General features: G+C 45.6%; 2 protein-coding genes across 8 annotated transcripts in view; one reads left to right on the forward strand and one right to left on the reverse strand.

Moving 5' to 3' along the window:
• pex16 (peroxisomal biogenesis factor 16) overlaps window positions 1-1,657 on the reverse strand; it is a 5,635-nt gene extending 3,978 nt beyond the window's left edge. Inside the window, exons 1-4 of the mRNA XM_020108285.2 lie at window positions 1,439-1,657; window positions 1,059-1,094; window positions 828-904; window positions 261-394 (exon numbers count right to left, since the gene is read on the reverse strand). Of these exons, the coding sequence (XP_019963844.2) occupies window positions 261-394; window positions 828-904; window positions 1,059-1,094; window positions 1,439-1,571 (380 nt within the window). The 5' untranslated portion in view covers window positions 1,572-1,657. The remainder of the gene's footprint in view (window positions 1-260; window positions 395-827; window positions 905-1,058; window positions 1,095-1,438) is intronic.
• The window catches only part of cars1 (cysteinyl-tRNA synthetase 1), a 12,569-nt gene extending 702 nt beyond the window's left edge, over window positions 1-11,867 (forward strand). The window contains exons 1-24 of one of the 7 annotated variants that reach the window (XR_011243367.1): window positions 1,720-1,859; window positions 3,341-3,542; window positions 4,077-4,168; window positions 4,529-4,617; window positions 4,704-4,800; window positions 5,078-5,176; window positions 5,550-5,693; window positions 6,188-6,328; window positions 6,443-6,531; window positions 6,621-6,742; window positions 7,163-7,275; window positions 7,624-7,752; window positions 7,843-7,972; window positions 8,139-8,242; window positions 8,848-8,945; window positions 9,387-9,576; window positions 9,705-9,773; window positions 9,900-9,981; window positions 10,107-10,187; window positions 10,324-10,391; window positions 10,503-10,691; window positions 10,895-10,954; window positions 11,157-11,240; window positions 11,421-11,867. Coding sequence is in view for 4 of the 7 variants with exons in the window: in XM_069527800.1 (XP_069383901.1) it covers window positions 1,838-1,859; window positions 3,315-3,542; window positions 4,077-4,168; window positions 4,529-4,617; window positions 4,704-4,800; window positions 5,078-5,176; window positions 5,550-5,693; window positions 6,188-6,328; window positions 6,443-6,531; window positions 6,621-6,742; window positions 7,163-7,275; window positions 7,624-7,752; window positions 7,843-7,972; window positions 8,139-8,242; window positions 8,848-8,945; window positions 9,387-9,576; window positions 9,705-9,773; window positions 9,900-9,981; window positions 10,107-10,187; window positions 10,324-10,391; window positions 10,895-10,954; window positions 11,157-11,240; window positions 11,421-11,543 (2,454 nt within the window). In the remaining 3 variants the exon portion in view is untranslated. Of the gene's footprint in view, window positions 1-1,362; window positions 1,425-1,719; window positions 1,860-3,314; window positions 3,543-4,076; window positions 4,169-4,528; window positions 4,618-4,703; window positions 4,801-5,077; window positions 5,177-5,549; window positions 5,694-6,187; window positions 6,329-6,442; window positions 6,532-6,620; window positions 6,743-7,162; window positions 7,276-7,623; window positions 7,753-7,842; window positions 7,973-8,138; window positions 8,243-8,847; window positions 8,946-9,386; window positions 9,577-9,704; window positions 9,774-9,899; window positions 9,982-10,106; window positions 10,188-10,323; window positions 10,392-10,488; window positions 10,692-10,894; window positions 10,955-11,156; window positions 11,241-11,420 lie in introns of those variants that run through there. The other 6 variants (XM_069527805.1, XR_011243366.1, XM_069527800.1 and 3 more) reach the window with 6 other exon arrangements.
• The last annotated feature ends 489 nt before the right edge of the window (window positions 11,868-12,356 follow it).

The raw sequence follows: 12,356 nt of genomic DNA on the forward strand, positions 1-12,356 counted from the left end.
TTATTATTCTAAAAAAAAGCAAATCTCAGACACGATTTAACCATAAAAACATGGAAACACAACCTTTGTGTCGCGTGTCAAAGCTCAACACATACTTCCTGTCTGTGCTACGTGGCTGCGAGGACGTGTGACCCTGACACGTTTCACATGAGACGGTTGAATGTGTTCAGGAACATTTAGCTGCTTATTTCTTCTCAAATGCAGAAATTATATAAAGGTGATTTCTTCTGTTTAAACTCGACTGAAGTTTTGAACCATACTTGAAGATCTGAATGAGTCCGATCACCAGCCAGCGGCCGACATCCCCCCACAGCTTGCAGGCTCCCATCTCCAGGAACACCTCCAGATACTCCAGCACAGAGAGCCAGGTCAGGAGTCTCTGCTGAGACAGAGTCTGGACGCAGAGACACACAGACGATTTCACTTCCAGTCGACAGAACGGAGACAACACCACATTCTAACTGAAACTCGACGACTCGTGAAGACAGACACGAGGTCACAGCGTGTGAAGGTCACAGCGTGTGAAGGTCACAGCGTGTGAAGGTCAGAGGGCTTTTATCTGACGCTCTTATCTCCTCGGCTGGATCATCAAGTCCAGACTGGAGCTAACAGAAGAACCCTGTGTCCGTCTCTCCTGAGCTGATTGATACTGTTGAGCTGCTGCAGCTCAAATATCTCATGTGTTAAAAAACCCTGAAGTTAAAACACCGTCACACTTTTCTGTTTACTGTCCCTGAGGGCGGAGCTCCGACATGAAACTCTCACACTCAGCATTTGTTTTTCTGTGGATTCAAACGTGAGATTATGGTGAAACACACCGGGCTCACCACAGGGAGCGCACGTCTCAGCCCTTTACGCAGAATGCTGTCGTTGAACAGAACCAGGAGATTGGAGGCAGAGTAAACTGGAAGAGACACAGAGAGACGAGCGTCACTGAGTTCTACGAGAACAACACGTGGAGGAGAACACGACCCACCTGAGCAGGAAACAACCTGAGACTCTACATTTAGACTCAGAGACAGAAAGGAGCCGTGGACAGAACGCTCAGCTTCACTCACCGAGTTCAGAGATTTCATGGGAATCAGCAAATCGCCCTGAAAAACAAGAGTCAGCTCATGAAGTCACTGGTTTAACTTTAACACCTTTAAATGAACTTCATGTACAATGTATATATAATATATAATATATATAAGGTATATAATATATTTAATGTATATAATATATATAATGATGGGGGAGGACTGACTGTCTCAGCTTCATTCATCCACATGTTTCTATATTTGTACAACACTGAAGTACTGAAGTACTGCGTGTTACTTGTTAGTACTTCCTGTTGTCTACTGGGGTCATGTGATCTGATCTGAATCTCCCCTCAGGTTCGAGTCCCGCTCGGGTCGAAGCTCCAGCGGACATGTGAGCAGCGGGTGAGTGCAGAGACCTGCGATCAGGTAGGACACGGTCCTCACGGTGGCCTCCAGCTGCGCGGTGGCCGCCGGGTTCCTCCGCACGTACTCGGTGTAACGTTCGTACAGACGCGTCAGTTTGTCCACGTGTTCTTTGAGGCGCGACATTTCCCCGTGACCCGGTCGGAGCCACTTTTCACGCTGGAAGTTCGAGTCCCGAGTGTCTCTGCTCCTTCAAACACCAAACACAAACTTCCGGGTGAGGCGGTCCGTCAGTCATCTGTGTCCCCGCTCCCTTCCTGCCCCCCCCCCCCCACAGCTGTGTGGTTCGAACGCATTGGTTCCGGTTCCTGGTGTTAGCATGTAACACACTTCTTCTTCTTCTTCTTCTTCCGGACACGTTATTGTTGCATCAGCACCGGAGCGCAGCTGTCATGTCGACCTCCGCAGATCCAGGTACAGAACTCCTCCGTTTCCATCGCGCTCGAACTCGAGAGTGACGCAGCGACGGGTTTCACGTGTTTTCCACGAGCTGTCACAGCGGGAGCTAACGCTAGCTTTGTTAGCCGCTAAGCTAACCCTGTCATCCGGTCACAGACAGAGCTGCTTTTTAAAAAACCGACCGAAGATCAAAGGACAACAAATAAGACCCCGGATGTTTTGAGGGAGCGTGGTTTGATCCACCGATCAAAGCCACAGTGATGCTTGAGAAACCAACATGTTTTCTAATGATTCTGAATGAGACAGTTAATGATTCTCATTAAAGATCAGCTGCTAATTAATTCTTCCACAGGAACATTTCAACACCTCCCATTAAAACCGGGGGGGGGGGGGGGTCTTTTTTATTTAGATGCATGAATTATTTTCTGTATAAAAATGTTAAACCTCCACGTCTCATGGAAATCTGGATCTGTGATCCTGCAGACAGACAGACAGAAGGACAGACAGACAGAGAGAAAGACAGAAGGACAGACAGACAGACAGACAGAGAGAAGGACAGACAGACAAACAGAGAGAAAGACAGACAGAAGGACAGACAGACAGAAGGACAGACAGAGAGAAGGACAGATAGACAGAGAGAGAGAAGGACAGACAGACAGAAGGACAGACAGACAGACAAACAGAGAGACAGACAGCATCACTTCCTGAGTGGAGACAATTCAAACTATGAGGAATCATCAAAGACACCGCTTCACCTTAAAGTCTCTGCTTTGATTTTATTTCTCCACACTTCATGTTCGTGTACAAGCTCCTCACTCACTTCTGTCTCACGTTCAAACATTTGTGGATCATTCGAGAGCGTCTTCAGTTCATCCATCTCCTCCTTCCTCCCTGAGCTGTCGCTCTGTTCTCACTTCACTAGATCTTTCAGTTTCAGTATTGAAGTCATGCGTAGAGAAAGTAAATCAAAGACCCTGTTGAGCTTTGAGGATTTCACTGTGTGTGGTTGGAGAATTCAACAGGATCATTGTTTGATGGGTCAGATCAGATTTCTGAGCCTTTTTCTGCTGCTTTGTTTCTTTGCTCGTACTTTGAATCCCGTTCAGAGAGATTTTCTCCTGCAGCGTCACGATCCCTCAGTTCCACGTCCCTGCAGTGTTTGTGTCACAGTTCATCCAGCACCACGGCCAGAGACAATGTCCACTCCCGCTGGTCATGTGACTCACGTTTCAGAGCGTCATTATTGTTCCTGTTGCTGTTTCTAGTAAAATCACACGACTTCTCATTCGACTCAGTCCAGAGAGCAGGATGTTGTAGAAACAGGAAAACACTCATTCATGCATCCTGTCATTTCAAATGAAAATATCATATAGTTAGTCGCTGGTGATCAAACTTGTCAGTGTTGTTGTCTCTGGCTGTTGTGGCCTCGTCTGTAATTCTCTGCGAACGTTTGCCCTCTTGTTTCTGCAGCCTTTGACTATGGCTTCTTGCTACAGATAAATGAGGAGGCCACGCTGGCCGTGTCCCTGAATGACTACCTAACCTCGCGCAGCTACCTGGCTGGGTTCAGCTTCTCCCAGGCCGACCACAAAGTCTTTAAGCTCCTCCACAGGCCCCCAGACCCACAGCATGTCCACGCTCTGCGCTGGTACAGACACGTAGCCGCCCTGCAGCAGGACGTCCCCTCTGAGAGCAGCAGTGAGTAGACAGGCATGAGCAGGCTCAACGTGTTCTTGGTCTCAAGGCTGTTTGACATCGATTAGTGTTAAATCGACTCTAACCTGCAGCTCTGCAAACACCGGCATGTAACGGGCATTTGAATGAATTCAGTTTGAACTCTCTCTTTCCTTATGAGTCACTGTTTGTGGACTGGAGCTTGTAGCTCAGCGCTAACAGTCTATCACTGTTCAAACAAACTGCGGTGACCAAAGAGAAACTGAAACACACAGAAGTGAAGCATTTTCAGGAAACTGGATATTGTTTCAAGGGTTTAGAAACAATATCTAATCATCGTGTGTGTGTGTGTGTGTGTGTGTGTGTGTGTGTGTGTGTGTGTGTGTGTGTGTGTGTACACCGTCCCTCACGTTTCTAAACAAAACAAATACTCCAACTGTTCTCTGACAGATCGAGCTCGAGATCATAATAACAAATATTGAACACAATAAAAAGTGCTGATTTGAATAAATGTTTCTGCTTCTAAAGTTTCTGTGTTTGTGTCACTTTCATGTTCAGTGAAGGGAAAGCGTGTCCAGCCTCCCTGGTCTCCACCAGCAGGAACAGATGTTCCACAACTTCTGCTCTACAACAGTCTGACCAGAGAGAAGGTACGTGACGCACATTTAAATCCATGTCGGTGTTTGTGTGTCAGCGTTCATCGTCATTTATCTCAGGAAGCAGACGTTAAGAGAAAGAAGCCAGGTTTGACTTCAGTTTGGATCAGAGTTGGTTGATGGTCACATTTGTGTTCAACATGCTGCTTTCTTTTCTCAGAGCAGTTCAGTGGCTTTGACGAGCGAAACACTGGAAACTGTAAAACCATCACAGGCTGTGAATCATAAACCCGATGTGATCACAGTTATTAGGTTTCTTGTTTTTAGGGAGTCAAACTGGTTCCACGTCCACAGACACACAGGTCATACAAATATCCACAGATTTCATGAAAATGTGTCGTCTCGATGTTCCAGGAGCCATTTGTTCCTCAGAAAGGGAATAAAGTGACGTGGTACTGCTGCGGACCCACAGTTTATGACGCCTCACACATGGGACATGCCAGGTGAAGCAATCAGATCAAAACAAGATAATAACTCAGTTCACTCAACGTTTGTCTTGTCTTAACAAAAATCATTCGTCCTTCTTCAGATCCTACATATCGTTCGATATTCTGCGAAGGATTCTCAGGGACTACTTCAAGTATGACGTCCTCTACTGCATGAATATCACAGACATAGACGACAAAGTGAGTGTGGATCATTAACTTTTCCTTCACCAGTTTGTTTACAGGTGGACCGTCCGTCCATCGTCTTCTTGTGTCCCAGCATGTTTGTGTATTCTTGGGTAATATATTGATGTACTATGTCAAGGTGAAACAATAATTGTCTGGTCATTTATCAGTGTGGTGCTGGAAAAGCCCTGGACTCTGTCTTCAGTCCATGAATCAGGACGGTCGTTATTTTTGTCTTTATCTGTTTTATATTTATTTTACTTCATACTTGAATTTCCTTTTTTTTTGCCAGATCATTAAACGGGCCCGACAGAACTACCTCCTCGACCAATACAAGGAGAAGCAGCCGAAAGCTGCTCAGATACTTCAGGACGTCCTGAGTGCCAGAGAGGTACGTTCAGCTTTACATGCAGAAATAATCAACTACCTTAAAAACGTTCTCATTAATGTGATTATTATTTCACTCAATACTTAGATCAGTATTTATATTTATCAAATGTCTCCTGAAGAATGTATAACCCAGGTGGACCACCGCGTCCCCCGTCCACTCTCTCATTTACTCTGCATCTGTTTATAAACATGAGAGCCAGTCGTCGCTCTGTCTGCTTCGTCATGACGTCACGTGAGAGGTGCTGCGTCGCTGCTGCGTCGCTGCTGCGTCGCTGCTGCGTCGCTGCTGCGTCGCTGCTGTGTCGCTGCCTCTGAAGCAGTAACTGTAGCAGTATCCTGTCGTGTGTGACGTGTTTTCGTTTTTCTGTTTTCAGCCCTTCCAGGTTGTTTTGGCTGCGACCACAGACCCGGACAAGAAGCAGATGCTGGAGAGGCTGGACGCCGCCGTCACCGCCGCTCTGAAGCCCCTGCAGGCAGCGATGGAGAGCGGCAACGAGGCGGTCCAGCCTCTGGCCCAGGTCAGACTGAGCAGTCTTCATTTTGTCTAAATCCAAATGTTCAGTGTGAAATTATTTGGCTTTTAAATTATTATTTATATTTCCTGTCAGTTTAAAACAAGGCATTAAAATAAAGAATATAATATTTATAAATTGAAGGTAAAGTTACTGAGTCAAAAATAACATAAGCTGCTTTCAGGGCTGCAATGAACAGAGAATCTCCTGAAATCTACTGTAGTGACCGTATGTGAGAACACAACTGTCCGAGTCAGCTGCTGTGGACATTCTCCAGAGTTTCTCCTGCCCTGAGTAACAACTCCGGATAATGTCCGAGTCCCTGTGAGAAAACCACAGGAGATTCTCAGGAGGATTCACATGTCGATGATGTTTCTAACACGTAATGGACACAAAACCATAAAAAAAAACAAAAAGAATATAAATATCTCAGGATGAAGTAGAAAAAGGCAAAAGCTGGAAATATTTCATATCTGAAAACGTCTTCATTTCTTCCGCAGGCCCTGTTGGAGAGTTCCAAAGACCTGCTGTCTGATTGGTTGGACAAACAGTTTGGAAGTGAAGTCACAGAGAACTCGATCTTCTCCATTCTCCCCAAATACTGGGAGGGAGAATACCACAAGGACATGGAAGCTCTGAACGTAAGTGGAAGTGAAGACTGCTCAGACAGAGAGGAGTGAGGTCGTGCATGATGCAGTTTTAAAATGTCTTGTGTCGTCACTGATCGTAACGTCTCTGGGTTTGTCTCCCTCCAGGTTCTCCCCCCTGATGTCCTCACTCGTGTCAGCGAGTACGTTCCTGAGATCGTGGAGTTTGTGAAGAAGATCGTCTCGAACGGTTACGGGTGAGGAAGAGAGAGACGTCGCGGTCGGAACAAATTCTTCATCGCAGCCGCTTTGTTTCGAATGATTTTGTGTTTTGTGATGTTTTCAGATATGAATCGAACGGGTCCGTGTACTTCGACACCTCCAAGTTTGATGCCAGTCAGCAGCACTCTTACGCCAAACTGGTGCCAGAGGCAGTCGGAGATCAGAAAGCTTTGCAAGAGGGAGAAGGTACATTCACACGGTTTATTTGATTCATTTTAAAATGTAATCTGTCGTGTAAAGGTTAGAATCGGTCTGGTCGTCTCCTCCTCCTCTGTCTTATGGGGAAACTATGACAGTCCAGGAAATGTCCATTGACACACAGACATTTAGAAACGAAGGATCCAGGTGGAAAAATATTAGAATTCATCTTCAGTTCAAACTCTAATGTTTAGAAATGTAAGAATTAAAGACACGTATTTATTTTTGTTAAAAGAGAGATTACACCATCTAGAGTATACTTTTGTTTTTGCTTTTACTCCATTAATCTCCTGTCGTCTTCGATATCGTTCAAATGTAAATGCTGAAGATGGATTCATTGTTTTATCTTTTCATCACTAAGGTCAGAGTCTCGTTGATCACGTCTTATTTCTTCATCCTGTCCGACAGGTGACCTGAGCATCTCCGCTGACAGACTGAGTGAGAAAAAGTCCCAAAACGACTTCGCCTTGTGGAAAGCCTCCAAACCAGGAGAGCCGTCCTGGGACTCTCCCTGGGGGAAGGTGAGAGTTCAGAGACGGTAACGTTAGACACCAAGAGGATGTTGTGTTCATCTGTAGTTTGAAGAACAACAAGCAGCAGCATGGATTAGTTCTCATCCAGTAACAACATCAGGGAGCTCATTGAACTCATTTAAGAGGAAGGTTTTTAGTGAACAAGAGCAGGAGAGGACTGGAATCTGTGGAGTGTTGGAGCAGCAGGATGTAACAAATAAACTGCACTGCAGAGATCACATGGTTTTGTTCACAGCACTTCGACACTGTCACCGGCTCTTATCACCGAAAACATGTGAACGTCTTTGTCTGGGAAAGTTTATCAAAATCATTTTGTTCTTTTGGACGTTGCCACAGGGACGACCCGGCTGGCACATCGAGTGTTCGGCCATGGCCGGTTCTGTCTTGGGAGAGTCCATGGACATCCACGGTGGAGGATTCGATCTGCGATTCCCTCATCACGACAACGAGCTCGCTCAGTCTGAGGTGCAAAAATCCCTGTCTCTCTAAAGCCATGTCCTCGAGAGGAGAAAGTGAAACACAGACGCTGATGTTTGTTGGTTACCTCGCTCGCAGGCTTACTTTGATAACGACTGCTGGGTGCGATACTTCCTGCACACCGGACACCTGACGATCGCAGGCTGCAAGATGTCCAAGTCCCTGAAGAACTTCATCACCATCAAGGACGCGTTGGCAAAGAACTCAGGTGATTCACCTGGTTCTGTCGTTAATATTTTAAATTTGTAATAAAGAAGATATACAGAAGCACACTTGATCACCTGAACACGGTCACGCTCCTCTGAAGAGTGAACGCTCGATAACAAGCAGATGTTTTGTTGCTGTCAGATAAATGTCTGCTCCTCCTCCTGCAGCGCGACAGCTCCGCCTGGCTTTCTTGATGCATTCCTGGAAAGATACGCTGGACTACTCCTCCAACACCATGGAGTCGGCCGTCCAGTACGAGAAGTTCATGAATGTAGGTGAATTCAAGCTCCTGTTCAGGCCTGGTGCTAACATCCATGTTCCTCTTGTCTCTTTATGTTGGAGAACAGGATCTTTGGAATGAATTTCACTAAAAACTCAAATAGCTCCTGCTTGTGCTCAAGTTTCCAGCTTCAGCTCGTCTCCTCAAACTGCTTCTGTTACTTGAAGCAGAGTCACGCTCACCGCCGCTCTCCACGGCTTTGTTATTATTATTTCTCATTAGAAGTAAAGCTAATCACAACGAGGGCGGGACAGTTTCGCTTGTCATCACTACGTCGTTCTATTGGTTGCACAAAGACGTCCAAGAGAAAAATGAAAAAACCACAGAGCAAACTTTTCAGACGAGCACAGAAGGAAGGAGAAGAGCTGAAGCTGCAGCACAGGTAATCTGTTCTGTGAGTGCAAGTTCACTGTTTGAGCTGAAGCAGAGGCTCTTGAATAAAGAGAAAAAGCCCATAAATCCATCTCTGGGTTGTGATCAGATCCCCAGAGACAGATCAGGTCTGTACTGGGGACATGGACGCTTGAGTTTAGACCTAATCCTGAGACGTGTCTCTGTTTTTTATTGATCTTCGTCTTCACCCTCGTCTTTAACAGGAGTTCTTCCTCAATGTCAAAGATTCGCTCCGCGCTCCGACTGACATCACCGGTCAGTTCGAGAAGTGGGAGGCAGCAGAGATGGAGCTCAACAACAGGTGAGCGAGCAAAGATCCGGAGCGACGATCTCCAATATGAGCAGAGAAATCTCTTCTAGAGCTTTTCTATGTCGTTTAAACGTTTTAATCAAGTTAACAGTGCATTTCAATCGGTCGCCTGTTGGTGGCGTCATATCCTCTTTGTGCACGTGTCAGTGTTTGTTTGTCGAAGAGTCAAAAGTAATTTTATCCAGTTTGAAGTCACATTTCAGAGACGAGTCAGAGAAACGCTTAGTTTAACAGTTTTATTCACTGTTTTTACTGGAGTGAATCAGCTGACTGCACTAAAGACTACAACTCCCATCATCCCACGCTGCTTGACCACGTCTCAAACTGATGCAGATGAACGTTCGAATGAACTCGTGGAAATTCACCTGCGCACAGTTAATCCAGTCAGAAACCAGTTTGAGACTGAAATCGATGCTCACTTGTTTTGTCCAGTTTCTACGACAGGAAGTCGGCCGTCCACAAGGCTCTGTGTGACAACATGGACACCCGCGCGGCCATGGAGGAGATGAGAGTGCTGGTCAACCAGAGCAACAGCTACATGGCCAGCAGGAAGAGCGCCAAGCTGCGGCCCAACCGCCTGCTGGTGCAGAGCGTCGCTGTGTATCTCACCGACATGCTGAAGGTGAGCGCCTCAATCTGTCTCCACCCGATGAACATCAGGAGCACAACCCTGAAACCAACCACCTCCTCTGCTGACGCTCCTGCTCATCAAGTGCTCTGCTCTGTGTTGATGAGTGTGTTGTCGTTTAGATATTCGGAACAATTGAAGGATCCGATCCCGTCGGTTTCCCTGTGGGAGGACAAGGTCAGAGTGTTGACGTAAGTAAAGAGACGCTGTTTTGACTCTTCACTGTTGAGTCGGTTTGATTATTTCCTGCTCGTTCACCAGATGACTTCACGTTTGGGTGTTTTTTAATCTGAGGTCTTGCTGCTGCTGTTTTCCAGCTGGAGAGCACGGTGATGCCGTTCCTCTCGGTGCTGTCGGATTTCAGGGAGCAGGTCAGAAAAATCGCCAGAGAGCAGAAAGGTCAGAACTTGAGAGTTTGAAATTTAAAAGTTCCTCTTCATCTCCTGAAACCTGAGCTCAGTATCAAATGAAAGAAGTTGGGATCATTCGACTATTAAAGCTCTTTTATTGAAAATGTTTTTCAGTAACGGAGCTGCTGCAGCTCTGCGACACGGTGCGTGACGATACGTTACCGGAGCTCGGAGTGCGACTGGAAGATCATGAAGGTACCTTCAATATTCTCAAACAAAAACAAACCTTAATAATTTGTTTCATATCTAGTTCAAGTTAAAAACAAAGAAGCAGAATCAATAGAGTTATAACGGCGGCTGTGACTCAACAGTAACTGTAAGTCTGTCACAGGTTTGCCAACTGTGGTGAAACTGGTGGACAAGGAGACATTACTGAAGGAGAAGGAGGAGAAGAAGAAGGTAAGAGACGAGCGGAGTCACATTAATGAATCTCCACATTATCCAGAGCGGCTGGAGTCTCACCTCTGACCTTCTGTGAACCTGAAACTCAACCCAGATTTTTAAAAACAGAGGAAGAGACATCTGATAACCTGTGAGGCGCAGTCATCCAGTCAATGACAGAAGGAAACAAAGGTGACACTAATCCAGCGAGTGTCACGAAGGACGGAGACAAACTCACTCAGATAAACCAGGTGGATTAAGTGACAGACAGATTCCTGCTCCAACGGCACACTGACAACGACATCAGAGAAAATGAAAGTATGATAAGATAAGATAAGAGATTTCTTGACGACATTCCCACGACTTCATGAAGCGTTCCTCGATTATTATCATTTCAAATCATGTTTCCAGATTCACAGCAGAAATCTCAGTCAGAAGGGAACAACCTCGGAGGTGCGGCCGAAACACCCAACGTGTCATTTCAAGTTCATTCTTTGAACCGAGGTTTTCTTCTTTCACAGATGGAAGAAGAGAAGAAGAAGAAGAAGGAGGAAGCTGCCAGAAAGAAACAGGAGCAAGAGGTCAGGTGGTCCCGTGTAAAACCTCTCATTCATATTTCCCTCATCAGCCTCATGTGATCGAGGTGCGATGAATCCAGTCAGGAAGCTAATGTGTGTCTGAGGTCGTGAGGACGCCAGGCGTAACCATAGCGATGTTCCTCCGGTTGTTCTGTCGGAATCCAGTGAGTCACACGTCACTAACTCGCTGCTTCCACTGTTTCAGATGGCGAAACTCGCCAAGATGAAGATCCCTCCGTGTGAAATGTTTCGCACAGAAACGGACAAATATTCCAAGTTTGATGAAACGGTAAATCTCACGTTCACATAAATACAGATTTTAGAAAACATGGTGACGATGCTCTCGTGGTGGATTGATATTTAAATTATTATTATTGTTGTAATGTGTGTTCTTGCACCAGAGGCCGTTCAAGTGTCGTCAGAGTAATTCAATGATGTGATGAACGGACTTTGTCGTTGATGTGAACAGGGTTTCCCGACGCACGACGCAGAAGGGAAGGAGCTGAGCAAAGGTCAAGCTAAGAAGCTGCGTAAACTCTACGAGGCTCAGGAGAAGTTACACAGCGAGTTCCTGCAGATGAACAGAAACTGATCCGCTAGTGTTCGACCTCATAAATGATGTTTCTGTTCAAATCTGTCCCGAGGGAATTTCTTCACTTTGGACTCAAACATGAACTGATTGGATTTCAGAGGTCAAAGGTCACAGTGAGCTCATGAGACGCAGGCTGCTCTGGTGCAGACGTGCGACTGCAGGACGGTGACTTGAGTTAGTGACGGTTCTGTGAATAAAAAGTTCATCAAGCAGAGGTTTGATTTCTTCTGTGATCGTTTCAAAGATGTTGATGTTTGTTTGATTTGAATTTGGAATCAGGATTAAACTAACAAAAAGAAAAAATTAAACCCCTGAAAGCTCCAACGATCCGTCTGTTCCCTCGTCTCCTTTTGTCTGTTCACACTTTTCCACAGATTCATCAGGTTTTTTGTCGACGTGATTTTAGTTCAGTTCTCTGGAGACGATCTGCGGAGCGACGTTTGACTGTACCGACAGTTCTCAATAAAAATGTACCTGAAACATCACAGAGGGACGAGACTTCTTCTGGAGAAACACGGAGTTTGTGGAATCAATGACGTGACTGATGTTTTGAAAGTGAAGCTGAAGAACTGTTCAGATGTAAAGAAGTTTAAAATGACACCAACTGTTCTCAAGAGGAAATTTCTTTCTCAAGAGGAACTTTTTATTCAGAAGCTGTAAAATATGAAACATCAGTGACTGTGTCCTCGTCCACACGTCCATGTCCAAGTATCCACAAACCAGAAACATTAAAAATGATAAAATGTTTCAATCGAATCATAAAACTTCATGATTTCATGAAACAATAACTGATTGATCATTTAAAAAGATTCC

This window comes from Paralichthys olivaceus, chromosome 1, assembly GCF_024713975.1.
Source record: "Paralichthys olivaceus isolate ysfri-2021 chromosome 1, ASM2471397v2, whole genome shotgun sequence".
Lineage (NCBI taxonomy): Eukaryota > Metazoa > Chordata > Actinopteri > Pleuronectiformes > Paralichthyidae > Paralichthys > Paralichthys olivaceus.